The sequence below is a fragment of the Zophobas morio genome, unplaced genomic scaffold (genome assembly GCF_036711695.1).
Source record: "Zophobas morio isolate AGI-343-1 ecotype UQ-CSIRO unplaced genomic scaffold, CSIRO_AGI_Zmor_V1 ptg000003l, whole genome shotgun sequence".
Lineage (NCBI taxonomy): Eukaryota > Metazoa > Arthropoda > Insecta > Coleoptera > Tenebrionidae > Zophobas > Zophobas morio.
Window position 1 is genome coordinate 292,681 of NW_026972108.1, and position 19,889 is coordinate 312,569.

At 38.3% G+C, this 19,889-nt stretch overlaps 7 protein-coding genes across 7 annotated transcripts in view; 3 read left to right on the forward strand and 4 right to left on the reverse strand.

Annotated features, from left to right (window-relative positions):
• LOC135133257 (valine--tRNA ligase-like) overlaps window positions 1-3,170 on the reverse strand; it is a 98,916-nt gene extending 95,746 nt beyond the window's left edge. Inside the window, exon 1 of the mRNA XM_064061595.1 lies at window positions 3,071-3,170. Coding sequence (XP_063917665.1) covers window positions 3,071-3,170 — 100 coding nt within the window. The remainder of the gene's footprint in view (window positions 1-3,070) is intronic.
• Window positions 3,171-3,233: 63 nt separating this feature from the next.
• On the forward strand, window positions 3,234-4,628 carry LOC135133265 (prostaglandin E synthase 2-like). Its single transcript, XM_064061606.1, has 3 exons — window positions 3,234-3,597; window positions 3,644-4,041; window positions 4,090-4,628. The coding sequence occupies exons 1-3, from the start codon at window positions 3,322-3,324 to the stop codon at window positions 4,556-4,558; spliced, it is 1,143 nt and encodes a 380-aa protein (XP_063917676.1). The 5' UTR covers window positions 3,234-3,321; the 3' UTR covers window positions 4,559-4,628.
• A 138-nt stretch (window positions 4,629-4,766) lies between these two features.
• Window positions 4,767-6,291, reverse strand: LOC135133273 (palmitoyltransferase ZDHHC3). Its single transcript, XM_064061619.1, has 4 exons — window positions 5,669-6,291; window positions 5,485-5,621; window positions 5,302-5,386; window positions 4,767-5,250 (listed from the first exon to the last, which is right to left on the reverse strand). Exons 1-4 carry the CDS (start codon window positions 5,936-5,938, stop codon window positions 4,879-4,881), a joined length of 864 nt encoding a protein of 287 aa, XP_063917689.1. The 5' UTR covers window positions 5,939-6,291; the 3' UTR covers window positions 4,767-4,878.
• A 4,949-nt stretch (window positions 6,292-11,240) lies between these two features.
• Window positions 11,241-12,675, forward strand: LOC135133042 (uncharacterized). Its single transcript, XM_064061290.1, has 5 exons — window positions 11,241-11,304; window positions 11,354-11,503; window positions 11,551-11,681; window positions 11,726-12,338; window positions 12,396-12,675. Exons 1-5 carry the CDS (start codon window positions 11,241-11,243, stop codon window positions 12,518-12,520), a joined length of 1,083 nt encoding a protein of 360 aa, XP_063917360.1. The 3' UTR covers window positions 12,521-12,675.
• Window positions 12,528-13,853, reverse strand: LOC135133049 (uncharacterized). Its single transcript, XM_064061303.1, has 5 exons — window positions 13,769-13,853; window positions 13,561-13,719; window positions 13,127-13,513; window positions 12,707-13,078; window positions 12,528-12,658 (listed from the first exon to the last, which is right to left on the reverse strand). The coding sequence occupies exons 1-5, from the start codon at window positions 13,851-13,853 to the stop codon at window positions 12,528-12,530; spliced, it is 1,134 nt and encodes a 377-aa protein (XP_063917373.1).
• A 27-nt stretch (window positions 13,854-13,880) lies between these two features.
• LOC135133059 (uncharacterized) lies at window positions 13,881-15,713 on the forward strand. Its single transcript, XM_064061314.1, has 6 exons — window positions 13,881-14,371; window positions 14,417-14,566; window positions 14,616-14,746; window positions 14,797-15,052; window positions 15,102-15,491; window positions 15,541-15,713. Exons 1-6 carry the CDS (start codon window positions 14,299-14,301, stop codon window positions 15,675-15,677), a joined length of 1,137 nt encoding a protein of 378 aa, XP_063917384.1. The 5' UTR covers window positions 13,881-14,298; the 3' UTR covers window positions 15,678-15,713.
• A 694-nt stretch (window positions 15,714-16,407) lies between these two features.
• On the reverse strand, window positions 16,408-17,175 carry LOC135132989 (pupal cuticle protein C1B-like). The gene is made up of 2 exons (XM_064061211.1): window positions 17,137-17,175; window positions 16,408-17,080 (listed from the first exon to the last, which is right to left on the reverse strand). Exons 1-2 carry the CDS (start codon window positions 17,146-17,148, stop codon window positions 16,490-16,492), a joined length of 603 nt encoding a protein of 200 aa, XP_063917281.1. The 5' UTR covers window positions 17,149-17,175; the 3' UTR covers window positions 16,408-16,489.
• Between the last annotated feature and the right edge of the window lie 2,714 nt (window positions 17,176-19,889).

Consider the following 19,889-nt stretch of genomic DNA (forward strand, 5'->3'; position numbering starts at 1 on the left):
GATTTTTAAATTTTAGATTTTTTAATTTTTAAAATTTTAGATTTTTCAATTTCTCGATTTTTCATTTCAGCTCTTCGATATTTCAATTTTTCAAGTTTCCCAAATTTTCAAATGTTTGGATTTCTTAATCTTTTGATTTTTCGACTTCCCGGTTTTAGATTGTCGTTTTTTCAATTTTTCGATTTTTAAATTTTAGGTTTTTAAGTTTTTTGATATTTTCATTTTTCAATACATATTTAAAATTTTTGATTTTCCGATTTCTCGATTTTTCATTTCAGTTCTTCGATTTTTCAATTTTTCAAATTTGGCATTTATAAACTGTCAATTTTTCGATTTTTCAGGTTTTGATTTTTCATTTTTTAGTTTTTTTAAGGTTTCGATTTTTCGACTTCAGTTTTTGGATTTCTCGCTTGCTCAATTTTTCGACTTTTTAGGTTCTCAGTTTTTGGATATTTCAATTTTCGGATTTTCCAGGTTTTCTATGTTTCAGTTTTTCTTTTATTTTTCAGTTTTTCGATATTTCAGTTTTGGGATTTTTCAATATTTCGATTCTTCGACTTTTCGATTTTTGACTCCTGGATTTTTCGATGTGTCGATTTTTTACTTTTCCGATTTTCAATTTTTCGATTTTTAAATTTTAGAGTTTTTAATTTTTAAAATTTTAGATTTTTCGATTTCTCGGTTTTGGATTTTCTGTTTTTCAATTGTCATTTTGTCAAATTTTCGATTTTTTAATTTTTCAAATTTGACTTTTATAAACTCTCAATTTTTCGATTTTTCAATTAATCGATGTTTTGATTTTCCCATTTCTTGACCTTCGAGCGTTTCGATTTTCCTGTTCTTCAATTCTTTAATTTTTTGATTTTTCAGGTTTTCAATTTTTCAATATTTCGATTTTTTAAGGTTTCTATTTTTCGACTTCACTTTTTTGATTTTTAGATTTTTCAGTTTTTAGGTATTTCAGTTTTAAGATTTTTTAATATTTCAATTATTCTTGGGTTTTTCTATTTTTGACTTCTGGATTTTTCGATGTGTCCACCTTTTTACTTTTTCGATTTTTCAATTTTTGGATTTTTAAATTTTAGATTTTCCAATCTTGTGGTATTTTAATTTTTCAATATTTCTTAATCTTTCGATTTTTCGGCTTCCTGGTCTTAAATGTTCTGTTTTTCAATTTTTCGATTTGTTAATTTTTCATTCCAGATTTATCGAGATTTGATTGTTCAGGTTTTCGATTTATCAGTTTTTCAATTTTTTATCTTGCCCTATTTCGGATTCTCAGTTTTTCCAGTTTTCCAATTTTTCGTTTTTTGATTTTTCCGCTTTTCCAATTTTTCAACTTTCAACTTTTTGTTTTTCGATTTCTCTATTTTTCGATTTTTCGACTTCATCACTTTTCGATTTCTCGTTCTTTGAATAGTTCAATCTCTCAATTTTTCAATTTTTCGAATTTTTAAGTTTTTTGATTTCTCGATTTATCGAGATTTGGATTTTTCGATATTTTGATTGTCAATTTCTCAATTTATAAATTGTTCAATTTTTAACTTTTCGACTCCACGATTTCTTGATCTTTTTATTTTTCGATTTCTCGGTTTTTCGATTTTCCAGTTTTTCGATGTTTCGATTTTTCAGTTATCCGATTTTTTAAATTTGGGAGTTTCAATTTCTCGATTTTTCATTATCCGGTTTTTAAATTTTAGATTTTTGAATTTTACATTTTTCGATTTTCTGATGTTTCATTTTTCGATTTTCAGTTCTTCGATATTTCAATTTTTCAAGTTTTCGAATTTTTCAAATGTTTCGATTTCTTAATCTTTTGATTTTTCAACTTCCCCGTTTTGGATTTTCTGTTTTTTGTCATTTTGTCAAATTTTCGATTTTTTAATTTTTCAAATTTGACTTTCATAAACTCTCAATTAATGGATGTTTTGATTTTCCCATTTCTTGACCTTCGAGCGTTTCGATTTTCCTGTTCTTCAATTCTTTAATTTTTTGATTTTTCAGGTTTTCAATTTTTCAATTTTTCGATTTTTTAAGGTTTCTATTTTTCGACTTCACTTTTTTGATTTTTCGATTTTTCAGTTTTTAGATATTTCAGTTTTAAGATTTTTCAATATTTCAATTATTCTTGGGTTTTTCTATTTTTGACTTCTGGATTTTTCGATGTGTCTACCTTTTTACTTTTTCGATTTTTCAATTTTTGGATTTTTAAATTTTAGATTTTCCAATCTTGTGATATTTTAATTTTTCAATATTTCTTAATCTTTCTATTTTTCGACTTCCCGGTTTTAGATGTTCTGTTTTTCAGTTTTTCGATTTGTAAATTTTTCATTCTCAATTTATGGAGATTTGATTGTTCAGGTTTTCGATTTATAAGTTTTTCAATTTTTTATCTTGCCCTATTTCGGATTCTCAGTTTTTCCAGTTTTCCAATTTTTCGTTTTTTGATTTTTCCGCTTTTCCAATTTTTCAACTTTCAACTTTTTGTTTGTCGATGTCTCTATTTTTCGATTATTCGACTTCATCACTTTTCGATTTCTCGTTCTTCTGATCTTTCAATCTCTCAATTTTTCAATTTTTCGCATTTTTAAGTTTTTTGATTTCTCGATTTTTAGATTTTCAGTTCTTCGAATTTCGATTATTTTAATTTTTCATTTTTTTCTCACTGTTAATATCATACAGTGTATCGAAAACAACCACAAAAATTGTCACTAAACCGAAAAAAATCCATTGGGTTATTACGATTTCAACAATATTCTTGGTTTAAGACGCTTTGCTAGTAAAAAACACAAATAAAGAATTAATTCTTAGTTAAAGAAAATATGTAAAATCATCTAAATATGTACCAAAAGTATTCACTTAGTCGTTATAAAAATCGAGAAAGCTTAGAGTCGACATTGGCCTGAAGGCGCTCTGGTCTGTAGCTCAAACAAGTTCTCAGGCGACGAGTTGTAATGAAACAAGTTTTTATTTTTTATGCCTAAAACATCAGTTTGAATTTAAATTTACCCCACCTACGACTACAGACACCATCTAGTGGTCCCAGTTGCTACTAACAAAGTAAACATACCGGCCTTCCACGACCCACTGCAAACTTGCGCAAATCGCTCCAATTTCACCCTAAAACACCCCGCTTCGTTTAAAAAACACCCACGCTTCAACCACCACATTACTATCAATTGTTTACTCGATAAATTACAGTTTATAGGTTAACCAGCCCCCATGCTTGTCACTTCGCGTGAACCATCTTCCACCAGAGGGCGCTTGTGACAGTATTGACATATGACATATGACAAATGAGGTTAGACCAAAAATACAAAAATGTCTTTTTTTTCGCACGGTTTGCGGCATCAGAGCCGCTTTTTTTTGAAAATACACCAGAATTTACTTAGTCCGGCGACTACAGTGCGCAATTTTTCGGCCAAGAAAACCCTAAAAGGGGCGTTCAAGTTGGGGCTTGCCGGCGTCACGGTGGGGGCTCTCGTGGGCACTGGGTACTCCATACACAAGCTAAACCAGCCGCGGTTGCACATAATCAATGAAGAGACCACAATTCCGGCTGTCGATAGTTTACCAGAAATCACCCCAAGTCGAAAGGTTGTGTCAAATTTTGAATTTCAATTTTAGTGAAAACGGGTTTCAGATACACTTCCCGGAGGACCGGTCGGGCTTAAAACTCACCCTGTATCAGTACCAAACGTGTCCGTTTTGCTGCAAAGTCCGCGCTTTTTTGGATTATTATGGTATTTCGTACGACATTGTTGAGGTGGATCCTGTCCTGAGACAGTCAATCAAGTGGTCTACGTATAAGAAAGTGCCGATTTTAGTGGCTGAGTTGTCGCAAGGGTACCAACCTTTGAACGACAGCTCCATGATAATCTCCGCCCTTTCCACGTTTCTTAAAGACAAGAAAGAACTGCGAGAGATCGTCAAGTGTTACCCCCATATCACGTACATTGACGAAGACGGCGCTAAGAAGAGTGAAATCATGAACAAGTATTTTCTGGTTTTGGGGCAACCCACAATCACTAAACAAATCAAGTCAGTTTTATTGAAATTTCGAAAATTGGGTTAATTTTGGGTTTGCAGTGATGAGCGACAGTGGCGTAAATGGGTTGACGAGGTCTTCGTCCACGTCCTCTCCCCCAATGTGTACCGCACCCGCGACGAAGCCTTCCAGGCTTTCAACTGGTTCTCGGAGGTGGGTGAGTGGGATAAGAATTTCCCGCCGTGGGAGCGCAACCTGATTATAGTCGTGGGGGCCTCAGCCATGTACTTAATTGGTAAAAGACTGAAGAAAAAGTATGGTTTGAAGGACGACGTCCGGCAAACGTTGTATGACGAGTGCAACCACTGGATGAAGGCTGTGAGAGCCAAAGGGGCGAAGTTCATGGGGGGCGAGCGCCCGAATTTAGCCGATTTGGCGATGTATGGGGTCCTGTGTAGCATCGAGGGCTGCGACGCTTTCAAGGACGCGCTAGTTCACTCAAAAATCAAGGATTGGTATTATTTGATGAAGGAGGCCGTGAATAGCCACCAGGGGGCACAGTTTGTATAATTTACCACAAAACCGTCGTTTATTTTATTGTTATTTGTTGCGATTTATGAATAATACTAGGTTTATTTTATTGGGGTGTTTTTGTTGTGGCAGCAGTGGCTGTCACTAGTGTCACTTGTCAAACTCGAACAAGTGGTGGGGTGAAATTCGAAATTTCGTAATTAACGCGTGATTAATGTTTAATTGTGGTAAAACGAGAAACTGCACCTTGCCGATTTTACTTTATTAAGTAGTAAGAGTGCATGGAAAACATTACATATAAATTATTACAAGTGACAACTTAGTAAAGACTTTAAAAATCGTACAAAACAGTCAATAAATTATACTGAATACAAATCGATCTCGTTTTTGTATTTGGGAGCAGGTTTGGCGAAGGGCGAGAACCAGAAGATGGAAAACCTGCCGAAGACGGCTTGGATGCTTTTCCACCTCGACTTCTTCACCCAGCGCGCTTGCTCCTTCTTCAACTGCTCGATCCCAGTTTCGTCGTTCCAAATCGCCTGGACCTGGGTTCCCAACATGACAGCCGTAAAAATGGCGAACAGAAGCGCCTCGAAGATGAGAAAGAGCAGGAAAACCACGGTCGCCGGGGGCGAATAAGTTGTACATTCCTTCCATTCGTGCCGGATGCACATGAGGAATTGATTGATAGCTAAGAAGAGCGAATGTAGCGATAAAACGGCGATATAAAACTGGAAACGACGAGATAAAATAAAAACGACGACGAGAGAAATCGCACTCACAGTAAATAGTACGAAATATTTTTGATTGTTTTCACCAACGCAATTGTTCACCCATGGGCAATGGTGGTCCATTTTTCTTATGCAACTACAAAAATCGCCATTATTAACTGTTCACACTGGGGGCAAATTCCGTCAATTAACAATGAATTGACAGAATTTGCCGCTGGTTGTGGTTTGTTGTACCGTTGGCAGACCGAGCAATGATGGGCCCGGTCCGGCTTAATACTGCAGCATTTTGGGCACTTGAATATCACCTGGCCCTCCCTGTAGCCCATCTGCTTGATCATCTCCTTGGTGGCGTTCCCCTTTGGCACAGCTCCCTGCAAGCCAACCGTGAGCGCGTCGCCCCCTCGCCGCCTCTACTCACCGGGTCCGTGAACATAGTCTTTAAATGCGACGAAAACGCCAAGAAAGCGCAGCATTGAAAAATAACGCTATTGATTACGCTGTAAAAAGGATACGGGCTTGGAATGAGTATAACCGACATAACTACGAACTCAGCATACAAAATAAGTAACCACGTTAAGATTGCACAAATAATGCCGCAAATATCGCGTATACACCAAAGCATGCCGCCGCAGCATCGGTTGTGAAAGTCAATCTCTCTGCGAAACGACGCATATTCGTATTCCATCATGGTCAAGGGGGCACTAACATCCTTTTGAGGTTAGGTCTGCGGAATCCGAGCGGCATTGCTGGGCACGGATCACTGCCGGCATAGTGGCTCCTGGAGGAGTCTCGGTTACATTTCCTCGGGGAGTTGTCCTGAAACGGCTGAAAAACGCAGCACGACGGAGTGACAGTTTTGACGTTTGAATGACAGATGCGGAAATTGACAGGTCGCGGGTTTGTTTCCGGAACGCGCTCCCGGAGTTCCGGAGTTTTCGAAAAAGGGGGATTGGGGCTGGGGGAGGACTGGAGAGCGGATGGTGATCTGGCAAAAATCGATGTTCTGGCTGTTATCGGAGTGTTATCTGGAGAGCACTTGGTTTTTGAATGCACGGACGAACAAAGCGGAAAAATTATTGATTGTTCTTTTTTGCATTTTTTATTCATGGAAAGTTTGCATAATATGCTAATTAGAGGCTTTGTGGCTTTTTGTTTAATAAAACATAAGACGGTCGATTGGGTGAAGGTCACGGTTGCGTTAATAAGGTTATGAAGTTTGTTAATTTTCTTACTCGTATAATTTTACTCTACTATCAGTTAAAATGACTACATTTAAATGATCGGTTTCTGCGTAAATCTGTCTCATAAGAAGTAGTTGTTTCAGTAGATTTTAAGTCGAGCGGTAGACAACAGGTAAGTTTGAATTAGGCGCCATTTGTTGTACAATATGCAACCAGCAATTCTTCCTAAAATCTACTCGAGACGGGACATGGATGACAAAAACATTAATTTAAGTTGGTATTCAAGAGTATTTAACAGATAATTTGCAACAGACTGCCAACAATAGACCTTCAACGCAGAATAATCATTTTCCGGATATTTTTGAAATATTAGAATTAAACCTAATTGGGATCACGAAGGTTTCACATTAAAAAAGACATTTTTGGAGCCCCCGAGAAGGTTTTACATTTAAAAAATACAGTTTGAATCCCCGAGAAGGTTTCACATTTAAAAAAAAATACATTTGGGGCCTTCGAGAAGGTTTTACAATAAAAAAAAAAAGTTTGAACCCCCGAAAAGGTTTCACATTCTTAAAAAAATGCATTTGGGACCCCCGAGAAGGTTTTACAATAAAAAAAAAGTTTGAACCCCCGAGAAGGTTTCACATATAAAAAAATACATTTGGGGCTTCCGAGAAGGCTTTAAATTAAAAAAAAACAGTTTGAACTCCCGAGAAAGTTTCACATATGAAAAAAATACATTTGGGGCCCCCGAGAAGGTTTTACATTAAAAAAAAACAGTTTGAACTCCCGAGAAAGTTTCACATATGAAAAAAATACATTTGCCCCCCCCCAGAAAGTATTACAATAAAAAAAAAGTTTGAACCCCGGAGAAAGTTTTACATTTTTTTTTAAAAACACACTTGGGACCCCCGAGAAGGTATCACATATAAAAAATACATTTGGGGCCCCCGAGAAGGTTTTACAATAAAAAAAAAAGTTTGAACCCCCGAGAAGGTTTCACATTCTTAAAAAAATGCATTTGGGACCCCCGAGAAGGTTTTACAATAAAAAAAAAGTTTGAACCCCCGAGAAGGTTTCACATATAAAAAAAATACATCTGGGCCTTCCGAGAAGGTTTTACATTAAAAAAAACAGTTTGAACTCCCGAGAAAGTTTCACATATGAAAAAAATACATTTGGGGCCCCCAAGAAGGTTTTACAATAAAAAAAAAGTTTGAACCCCGGAGAAAGTTTTACATTTTTTTTTAAAAACACACTTGGGACCCCCGAGAAGGTTTCACATATAAAAAATACATTTGGGGCCCCCGAGAAGGTTTCACATTCTTAAAAAAACACATTTGGGGTCCCCGTGAAGGTTTTACATTTTTAAAAAAGACAGTTGGGACACCCGAGAAGGTTTCAGATTAAAAAATAGGACACTTGGCGACCCCGAGAAGGTTTTATATTTTGAAAAAGGACAGTTGAGACCCCCGAGAAGGTTTCACATTAAAAAAAAAGACATTTGGAAGCCTCGAGAAAGTTCTACATTTTAAAAAAAGACACTTGAGACCCCCGAGAAATTTTACATTTTAAAAAAAGAAAATTAGAAGCCCTGAGAAGGTTTCATTCTTAAAAATATACATTTGGGGCCCCCTAGGTTTTACATTTTTAAAAAACAAAATTATTCGAAAGTTGTTTCGACAGAACTTCCCTCGTACCTAAAGTACAATGAAACATATCCAGCATTTTCAAGTTGAGATTTTTCTTTACACAATTTTGTGATGACGTCATCAACATTTTTTCAAGGACACGTATATCAACTTGGATTGGTGCAGTGTAATACTAAAAGTAACGGTATTTTATTCCCCAAATTTTCCGGGAAATTCCTGATTTATTAATCAAATAAATTGATACATTCATTAATTTTTTTGAGTCACCTGTATAAGCAAATCTAAAAAATATAAATGCAGTGATAACTCACAAGTAAAAATTGATGATATGTTGCACATTTCGGGTGGATTTAAAAATTTAACTTTTTACTATGGAAATTTGCAATTTAACACCTTTAAATTTCATAAGTTTTCTCAAGATTAATAGGGCCAAAATCAGTCTCATCTCACCAAGTACTAGCCCCGCCCACCCACCCTCTATTTTCTTAGAAGGTATATGATTTGCCAAAATCAGTTTTATCTTAGCAGGTACTAGCCCCGCCCACCCACCCTCGATTTTCTTAGAAGGTATATAATTTGCCAAAATCAATTTTATCTTAGCAGGTACTAGCCCCGCCCACCCACCCTCTATTTTCTTAGAAGGTATATGATTTGCCAAATTCAGTTTTATCTTAGCAGGAACTAGCCCCGCCCACCCACCCTCGATTTTCTTAGAAGGTATATAATTTGCCAAAATCAATTTTATCTTAGCAGGTACTAGCCCCGCCCACCCACCCTTTACTTTCTTGGAAGGTATGTGATTTGCCAAAATCAGTCTTATCTCACCAAGTACTAGCCCCCCCACCCACCCTCTGTTTTCTTAGAAGGTACATCATTTGCCAAATTCAGCCTCACCTTAGCAGGTACTAACCCCGCCCACCCACCCTCTAGTTTCTTATAAGGTACGTCATTTGCCAAAATCAGTCTTATCGTAGCAGAAAAATTTAAAATTAAAAAAAATGGAAAAATTGAAAAATCGAAAAATTAAATAATCGAAAAAGTGAAATAGCGTGAAACTGAAATGTCGAAAAATTGGAAAAACGGAAAGTCGAAAAATCGAGAAATCGAGAACTCGAAATTGAAAAATTGAAACATCGAGAAATCGAAACATCAAAATGTCCAGATATCGAAAAATCGAGACATTGAAAAATTCAAAATTGACAAATTTAGTCTAAAATTCGTAGAATCGAAAAATTTCCATAATCGAAACATCAAAAAAGTGAAAAATCTAAATTTAAAAATTCAAAAAATTGAAAAACCCCCTATTTTCTCAGAGGATATGTCATTTGTCGAAATAAGTCTTATCTTAGCAGCTACTAGCCCCGCCCACCCAACCTCTATTTTCTTAGAAGGTATATCATTTGCCAAAATCAGTTTTATCCTAGCAGGTACTAGCCCCGCCCACCCACCCTCTATTTTCTTACAAGGTATATCATTTGCCAAAATCAGTTTTATCTTAGCAGGTGCTAGCCCCGCCCACCCACCCTTTACTTTCTTGGAAGGTATGTGATTTGCCAAAATGAGTCTTATTTCACCAAGTACTAGCCCCGCCCACCCACCCTTTACTTTCTTGGAAGATATGTAATTTGCCAAAACCAGTCTTATTTCACCAAGTACTAGCCCCGCCCACCCACCCTCTGTTTTCTTAGAAGGTACATCATTTGCCAAAATCAGTTTTATCTTAGCAGGTAATAACCCCGCCCACCCACCCTCTATTTTCTTATAATGTCTTTGCCAAAATCAGTCTTATCGTAGCAGAAAAAAATTAAAATTAAAAAATTGAAAAATTGAAAAATCGAAAAATTGAATAATCGAAAAAGTGAAATAGCGTGAAACTGAAAAATCCCTAAACTGAAATGTCGAAAAATTGACACATCGAGAAATCGAAACATCAAAATGTCGAGATACCGAAGAATAGAAACAATGAAAATTCAAAATTGAAAAATTTAGTCTAAAAAAACGATCATTCGAAAAATCAAAAGATTTTCATAAATTGATAAATCGAAAACCGAAAAATGATCAAAATGTCGAGATATCGAAAAATCGAAACATTGAAAAATTCAAAATTGAAAAATTTAGTAGGTATAAAAAAAACGATAATTCGAAAAATCAAAAATTTCGATAAACTGATAAATCGAAAACTGAAAAATGTATAAATGGAAAAACCGAAAAATCTAAAAGTGACAAGTAAGTAGAAGATCAAACGATCAGAAAATCGAAACATCAAAAAAGTGAAAAATCTAAATTTAAAAATTCGAAAAATTGAAAAACCCCTATTTTCTCAGAGGATATGTTATTTGCCGTAATAAGTCTTATCTTAGCATCTACTAGCCCCACCCACCCACCCTTTACTTAGTTAGAGGGTATGTCATTTGCCAAAATCAGTCTTATCTTACCAAGTACTACCAATAAGACTTATGTTAGCTAGTACTAGACCCGGCCCCCTGCCCTTTATTTTCTCAGAGGGTAGTACTTTAAGCAAATCTAAAAAATGAAGTTCTTTATTTGATCAATTAAAATTGATCGAAGGCTATAAGGATAATCCGACAAATCCAGCTGTTTAAAAAATTATAAAATTTGATTTTACGATTTTCGTTTTGTGATAACCGCTATAAAGTAAAAACCGGAGGCATCGAGCCCTTGTCCTTCAGCAGTAGGTAATAGCAATCTGAAGCTCAAGTGTATATTTATGTCTATACATCGAAAGAATGTCACGTAGAAGTTAGTTTGGTTTGAATGAGTTTGTCTTCTCAAAACCAAATTAATATTATAATTCTTATTTTATCATTATTATATAAAGACGCGCGTATTCTTCACATTTTCGAGAAAATGGGGTGACTCAGCGCACTAAAAAACCCTGTTACAAAAATCAGTACCAACGGTACTCAAACATAACAAGTTCCACCATCCTCGCCTATTTGCTCTTGATATTTATTCACACTTCCTCTATGCACAGCAAACACAAAATAATGACTAGTTACTCTAAACTAACAGAAAAAAATGTAAAAGTACCGTTCGTCTGCGTTCACAGCAATTCGCGAAGTACAACTTTGGAAAAAAAATCACATTTATATTCTATACGAAGTCGGTTCACTTCACACAACTCTTCACATTTGCCATGAATATATTCGTCTTCATTTTCATTTTACCCCTAGTTTCCACCGACACCCGCCTGTCTAGATGTAAGTACGACTCTCGCAACGTTTAGTACCACCCTAATAACTCACTTAGTTTTCGGTGTGGGTTTGGTACGATTCGAAAATAGCGTATGCACGGCCGCTAGTAATAATCTCGGTACTTGTTACACGAGATGGCAATGCCAGGACGTGGACGGAGTGGCTTCCGGTTCTTGCGCCTCAAACATCGGGGTGTGCTGTGTTGGTGAGTACCCCCATTTCGCGCCTACTCAGTTTCACCAAACTCGTTAGTTATAAGACACTGTGGGGAAACCAGTAGCTACAACAACACCTACTTCGTCAACGACAATTTCCCAAACCCCACGACGGATGGTACTAGTTGTACCCTGACAATCCAGAAGTGCAACAACGACATTTGCCAGGTTAGTACCACCCGAATGACAATCAAGCACCAATATAATTCTAGATTCGCATCGACTTCTTGAGTTTAAACCTAGCCCAACCTAACCCGCAAGGCGTGTGCGACACGGACGCCCTAACTATAACAGGTGGAGCCGGACCTGTGCCTGTAATCTGTGGAGAAAACACAGGCCAACACGTCTATGTGGATTTCAACGGGAATAACACCATTCAGCTGACGGTGACGACCTCAAGTGCCGAAAATATAGGCCGGAACTGGAATTTTTTGATCACCCAAATCGCCTGTGATTGTCCAACTAGAGCTCCGATTGGGTGCTTGATGTACTACACCGCTCTCTCGGGTACTGTGAACAGCTTCAATTACGGTACTTCTGGTAACGAGATAGACCCTACTACTGGACTTCCTGGTACTAGAGAACTAGTGAATGAAAACTATGGGGTCTGTGTGGCCATGATCCCTGGGTACTGTTCCATCGAGTGGAGCGCCGCCTGTGACAACTGTTTCATAGTTTCGGGGGATTTGGGTGCCTTGGGGATGGTAAGCCTGACTGGGTCGGACTGCAATTCGGACTTCGTGGTAATTCCGAACCCTTCGTACGTTAATGGTACTCCTGTCAATTCCGATAGGTTTTGTGGAACGGACTTTCCAACTGTTGTTAGTGAGTACTTTTGTGTTTTTGTACAGATTTTGGTTGTTAATTTTTTGAAAATTCTAGCTAGCTCGAAGCCGTTCGTTCTGACCGTTGTCACAAACGGAAATGAAATCAACGATACCCAAAATCGCGGGTTTTCACTGACTTATACACAACGACGGTGTTCAACAATGATGACAATCACATAACAAGATTTTATTTTCCTAATAAAGCCCCAGAACATTGATTTTGGGTGTACATTAATGAGAATCCTCGGTTTGCTACGTCAGTGGGAGGTACGTCGGAACCATCTGTAACCACCGTTAGGACGAAGGGTTTGGATGATGCTGCAAAATACAGTTGGTACTTGGTTAAAAATAAAAATTGGTACTTACTTGTCACTGGATTGAACCCGTTCCCACAAAACCGATCCGTGTTAGGTCCCATCAAAGTCGTATCGACATACATGGGGTTTGGAATGACCACGAAGTCCGTGGTACAGTTACCATCGTTCAACGCGGCAGCCGGTGTTCCTACAGTACCGTTACCCACCGCCATGTTGGTATCACCCGTTACTGTGAACCCATACATATCTCCCGTAGCAGCACTCCACGTTATGGAGCAGTACCCTGGCTGCATCTCCACGCAAACCCCATAATTCTCGTTGGCGAGTTGCCGGGTACCATTCTGACGACCAGTAGTACCGTAATTGAAGCTCATCACAACTCCACTTAGCGCCGTGTAGTACTGAAGACATCCCGTGGGAGCTACAAAGCTTGTATTAAACCAACTCAAATTAACAATAGTGGTAGTACCTTTAGTAGGACAGTCACACCCGATTTGAGATATCTTGAAATTCCAAGCTCTAGAGGCGGTTATGGCGGCGTTCGTGTTTATTATTAGTTGAATATCGGTATCACCGTTAAAGTCCACGTAAATGTGTTGACCTGTGTTTTCTCCACAAAGTACTGGTACGTTGGAGGCTCCCCCGATGACGTAGAAGGCGTCATTAACGCAATTGCCACTATCATCGGGCTGGGCTAGCTTAAAAGTAAGAAAGTCGATACGGATTTGGCAGATGTCAGGGTTACACCGCTTTATGGTAACACTACAAGTTGACCCCCCATTAAAAGTAGTAGGGTAGTTGGGACTCGTAAAGTACGTGTTGTTGTACGACGAGGAACCACCACAAGTAATTTGCACTAAAACAAAAATTCAAAAATCGGTACTACTTTGGTGTTGTACGTACCGATACAACACACTCCTATGTGGCTAGCACACGATCCAGTTGCCACCCCTCCGATTTCGTTACACTGTCGTCGCGTGTAGCAAGTACCATCGAAACCATCGGCGCCGCTACAGACCGAGTTTTGGAAGCGTACCACGCCCACGCCCCATCCAAGGAACCCTTCAAGATTTTTTCATACTCGCTACTATTCACAATAAAAAAGACTTACATTTCGCTGTTCGATTGTTTAAGGTGGTACTCGTCGTCGCTAAAGAAACAAAGCAAACGATGGCGCAGTAGCTCAAGGGGTGCATCTCGATGCTGAGGTCGTACTGACGTTTTTTTAAGAATGCGGGCCAACATTATGTTGAGTACACAAAAGTGTCATAATGGTCGAACATTTCGTGGACTAACGGTTACGGTAATTATTAAGTAGGTACGATCTTTGGTTCGTTGTACTGTTTTAATTTGAGGGGACCCAAATTTTCGAACTGGTCGAAATGATACGAAGATCCAGTTTGCAGATTCTGGACTGGACTACAGTACCAACAACAAACGCTTTATTAATTAAGCAAACAATAAAAACTTTGATCCCGGTACTACTAACACGGTACCCTTGTTCCAATTGGCGCAATCTGATCCACTTTAAAACCACAGTTACACTTTTTCGGTGGTGTTTGTCCACCAATTAACACCCAAATAAAAGACATCGTTATTCGTTCACGATTGCAAACACACACTGCACTCGATCGCGCCACCATGAAGGTAATTTTCTGTGTCGTACTGACCGTACTTCTTCCGACTACGTTTTCCACACCAAGAACGGCAAAATGTAAGACACACAATTTGGGATTCAAAAACTTAACCAAATTTTTAGTTTGGCCTGTGGGGCTGGTACGATTCCCGAATGACGTGTGCAACTCCGTCGAGGGGTACATGGGGACGTGCTACACCAGATGGGAGTGCAGCAGCGTCGGCGGTCTGGGTTCTGGTAGTTGCGCGAATGGTATAGGGGCTTGCTGCATTTGTAAGTACCAGGGGTACCGTGAAGGCATTAATTGTAACGAAAATTGCAGTTCAAGGTACTTGCGGCAACAGCTCTAGTTACAACAACACGTACTTTATCAATCCCGGGTTTCCGAACACGATTTCCAACTCCAGTTCTTGCACGTTTACGATTAAGAAGTGCAACCCGGATATATGTCAGGTACTTGTTTAGTTTAATGTTTTTGAATTTGGTACTATTGTTATGTGTAGGTGCGACTCGACTTCTTAAACCTAAATTTGGCCCAGCCTGATGGTAACGGTAACTGCGTTACTGACTCCCTTATTGTGTCTGGAGGGGCCTCCAACATCCCTATTATCTGTGGGGAGAACAGTGGCCAACACATTTATGTTAACTTCAACGGGGATAGCGATATCACTCTTATGATAAATACTGGGGCTTTAGCTAGTTATGGTCGTTCGTGGAACATCAAGGTAACCCAGCTGGCGTGCGACTGTCCCAGTCTTGGTACTACTCCCAACCGTTCAAAGTTTCAAATTCATTTATGTGTTTGTAGCTCCGACTGGCTGCCTCATGTATTATACAGACCTCACAGGTACTGTCAACAGTTTCAATTACGGTACCACCTTGAGTGGTGCTTTGGTTGTCAATCCTGCCAACATGACGAGACCAGGAACCAGACAACTAGCCAATGAGAATTATGGGGTGTGTGTGCAGATGCAACCCGGGTACTGCGCTATAGAGTGGAGCCAAGGACCGGACTCGACCTCTTTTACCGTCAGTGGCGACACAGCCCTAACAGATGTCACTCCTGGTTTACCCGGAAACCCCATGAGTGGTACCATGTGCGACACGGACTTCGTGGTGATTCCCAATCCCACTTTTACCAATGGTACTATGTCTGCAACGGATAGGTTTTGTGGAAACGAATTCCCCACGGTCACTAGTACGTTTTTTTGAATTTAGTGTCCCAGAAAATAATTAACCGATTGTAGGTTCCTCGAAGCCGTTTGTTATGACAGTTGTGACAGACGGCAGCGACGCCACTGACGTCGCAAATCGTGGCTTTTCGCTCAATTATCGACAAGTACCGTGTGGGGCCGCCGTCACTGGAGTCATGCTACTTCCATAGTACCAAAAAATATACTTTAATAAAAACGTTTCCTACAAAAACTCATCAGTACCCATTCAGTACCCGTCATGAACAAATCGAACCAACTCGTGCCCGGCTATAACAGCCCTAATCTGATGGCCGTCGACGAAGTGGTCTACCGCCGCCAAGTGTACTACACCGGGGGCGGCTGCTGCCCCCCGCGCCGCAGCAAGTCCGACATGAACGTAAGCAGCCCACGTTGCGGCCCCTGCTGCCCCCAGACCACCCTCAAGCTGTCTTGTTCTCCAAGTGTTCGCTGCAGTCCGTGTAACAGGTCGCTGGGGACGCCCCACAACACCCCCTGCAGCTCCCCGTACATGTCGCCCATGGTGGGTCCCATGAACGTCACGTCCAACTCCACGAAAATGTCGCTGTCGGTACCCAAGGTGGTGAACAGGTCCAGGTCCACCAGCTCGTTGGAGAACTCGGAGCTGCTGAGCAGTACCAGGATCGACTCCAGCAGAAACATTGGTTACGGAAAAGCGGACTTTTTCATGGGGAATGGCTCGATTTCGAGAATTTACAAGAATTGATGGGTCGTGTTTCGGATTTATATTTCTGGGTTTGCAATTTTAATTTGTTTCTGTAATTTTTTTTAAATAAATTGAACCTTATCTACTGTACTGTGGTGGTTTTGTGGTGTTTCTTCCCGTGGTGTGATAGGCAACCAATCATACATGGATTAGTACTATGAAAGAAAGTCATGGACTATGATTTTTTTAGTTTTATTTCGTCGAACATATAAATTAATAAAGGCAACAATAAATATTGTGGAAGGTCTACGACTAGATTTACCATCCGTAGTTGGCGTAGTTGGAGGCGTAGGTCAGATGGGATACGGCGGGGGCGGCGGAGTAAGCGACGCCGACGGCTGGGGCGGCGATGGCGTGGGAAGCATAGGCGCCGATGGCTGGGGCGGCGTAGGCACTGATGGCTGGGGCGGCATAGCCTCCGTGGTAGGTGCTGATGGCTGGGGCGGCGTATCCTCCGTAGGCTACGGCGGGGGCGGCGGCGATGGCGGTCCTAACTCCGGGGTTGGACACACGGATGTCGTGTTTGCGGACGCTGGAGAAGGGGGTGTCGATGCTCTTGGAGTAAGTGGAGACTTGTCCCAAGTTGCCGAAGCTGCGGATGATGTTGGAGTGCTGGGAGGTGATGGCTGGGGCGGCGAGAGCGGCGGGGGCGGCGTAGGCTACGGCGGGGGAGGCGAGTCTGCCGTGGTAGGTGCTGCCGAGGGTGGGGGCGGCGGCGCCGTAGGCCAAAGCGGGGGCGGCTCCGTAGGCCAAGGCGGGGGCGGCGCCGTAGGCCAAGGCGGGGGCGGCAGCGTAACCGCCGAGGTATCCAGCGTTGGCGCAAGCCAAAGCGGCGCACAATACTACGAGCTGAAAGATTAAAACAGTTTAGTTTTGAAGGGGTGGAGTTGGGTTTGGGGTAGTACCCTGAATGCCATTGTTGCTTGAGTGTTGGTGGTCGGTGAATGATGGTTGGTGGAGCGTTGGGCGCGTTTTTATACTGGGTTAATAAACCAGTTTTGGGAAAAAACGACTTCGTTTGTTCTGAATTGCATAATCTGACAAGTATTCTCGCAGTAGTATAATGGGAACAAGTTCATGCGAATTTGTTACAGAAAGGTGATTTTTAATAATTTGTTAAATGTTATCTTCAGTTGTTGGGATGTCCGTGAATGCGATGGAAAATTACGGATGTGTGAGAATGATTTTCAATATTTTCGACACCCAAAATAAAAAAAATCCTCCTATTGAGTGTAATGTCTGCGAAGACAGAACATAATGTTAAACGACAAGCATTTATTTAGTCCACAACAACATCAAAGGAGATTATTATTTAAAAAAATACGTTACTTATTTAATTGTGATGTGTTTGAGTACAACAGAATTCAAAACATTTTTGCTCATTTCGTATGAAAAAAAAGAGAAAAATTTAGATCGTCCCTGGTATTTACATATCTTAAATATTTTTATTTGATTTATCAACAATCTACAGTTTATACATTGTAAAGTTTTAATACTTAAAACGGTGTTTTAATTTGTAATTATTTACAAATTGCTTGCAAATCATATGGTTTCAAAAAATTCTCTAATGTACATTTTTTATGTAAAACTTTTCAAAAAAAAAACGTTTACTCAAATACAAAATTTTGCAAATGATATCCAGAGTTCATGACTGCTGTCATATATTCTTCTCTTAATTTCAGACGCTGTTGTTTTTTCATTAGAAGTTTGATTTTTTCAATTTTTTGCTGGACCTTTCTTCGATTTTTCGGGTTTTAAATTTTTCGATTTTTCGTAATTTTTTTTTTATTTAAAATTTTTCAATTCTTCACTTCGATTTTTCAATTTTGTTCGATTTTGATTTCTCGGTTTTTCAATTTTTCGATGTTTCGATTTTTCAATTTTTCGATTTCCCAAATTTTTTGTCCTTTCCGTTTGGAATTTTTCAGTTTCTCGACGTTTCAATTTTCCGATTCTTCTATTTTCCAAATTTAAAATTTTTCGATTTTTAAATTTTGGATTTTTGATTTTTCGATTCCTCAAATTTTTCTTACAATTTTCAATTATTCGACATTTCGGTTTTGGGATTTATCAATATTTCAAGTCTTAATTTTCCCATTTTCGAGTTTTCTATTTCCCGATTTTCTAATTTTTCGATTTCTCGATCTTTAGATTTTTCGACTGATCGGTTTTAGATTTTTCGGTTTTTATTTAATTTTTTTGAGTTTTCACTTTTTCGATTTTTAAACAACTCGATTTATCGAAATTTCGATGTTTTATTTTTTCGATTTTTCGTTTTTTTTTTTTTTATTCAAAATATTTCAATTTTTAATTTCGATTTTTGAATTTTGGCCTATTTCGATTTCTGATTTCTCCATCTTTTGATGTTTCCATTTCTCGTCAATTTTTCGACTTTTCGGCTTTTCGATTTCTCGAAATTTCAAATTTTCGATTTCTCAATTTTTCGATATTTCAGTTTGGGGATTTCTCGATCTTTCGATTTTTCGATTGCTAGGTCTTTGTTTTTTCGGTTTTTAAATAATTTTTCGATTTTTCAGGTTTTCAATTTTTCAATTTTGTTCTACTTTGATTTCTCAGTTTTTCAATTTTTCGATGTTTGGATTTTTCAATTTTTCGATTTCCCAATTTTTTGTCCTTTCAGTTTGGAATTTTTTGAGTTTCTCGACTTTTCAATTTTTCGATTCTTCTATTTTCCAAATTTTTAATTTTTCGATTTTTAAATTTTGGATTTTTGATTTTTCGATTCCTCAAATTTTTCTTACATTTTTCAATTATTCGGCATTTCAGTTTTTGGGATTTATCAATATTTCAAGTCTTAATTTTCCCATTTTCGACTTTTATATTCCCCGATTTTCTAATTTTTCGATTTTTACATTTTAGATTTTTCAATTTTGCGATTTTCGATTTCTCGATCTTTCGATTTTTCGACTGATCGGTTTTAGATTTTTCGGTTTTTAATTTTTTTGAGTTTTCACTTTTTCGATTTTTAAACATCTCGATTTATCGAAATTTCGATGTTTTATTTTTTCGATTTTTGTTTTTTTTATTCAAAATATGTATTTCAATTTTTAATTTCGATTTTTGAATTTTGGCCTATTTCATTTCTCGATTTCTCCATCTTTTGATGTTTCCATTTCTCGTCAATTTTTCGACTTTTCGGCTTTTCGATTTCTCCAAATTTTAAATTTTCGATGTCTCATTTTTCGACATTTCATTTTTGGGATTTTTCAGTTTTTCGATTTTCCAATCTTTTTACATTTTTCAATATTTCGGTTCTTCAATTTTCCGATTTATCGAGATTTCCATGTTTCTATTTTTCGATTTTTCATAATTTTTTTATTTAACATTTTTAACTTTCGAATTTTCTACTTTGGCCTGTTTCGATTTCTCGGTTTTTCAATTTTTCGATATTTCGATTTTTCAATTTTTCGATTTCCCAATTCCTTTGTCCTTTCAGTTTGGAATTTTTCAGTTTCTCGACTTTTCAATTTCTCGATTCTTCTATTTTCCAAATTTAAAATTTTTCGATTTTTAAGTTTTGGATTTTTGATTTTTCGATTCTTCAAATTGTTCTTACATTTTTCAATTATTCGACATTTCAGTTTTGGAATTTATCAATATTTCAAGTCTTAATTTTCCCATTTTCGACTTTTCTATT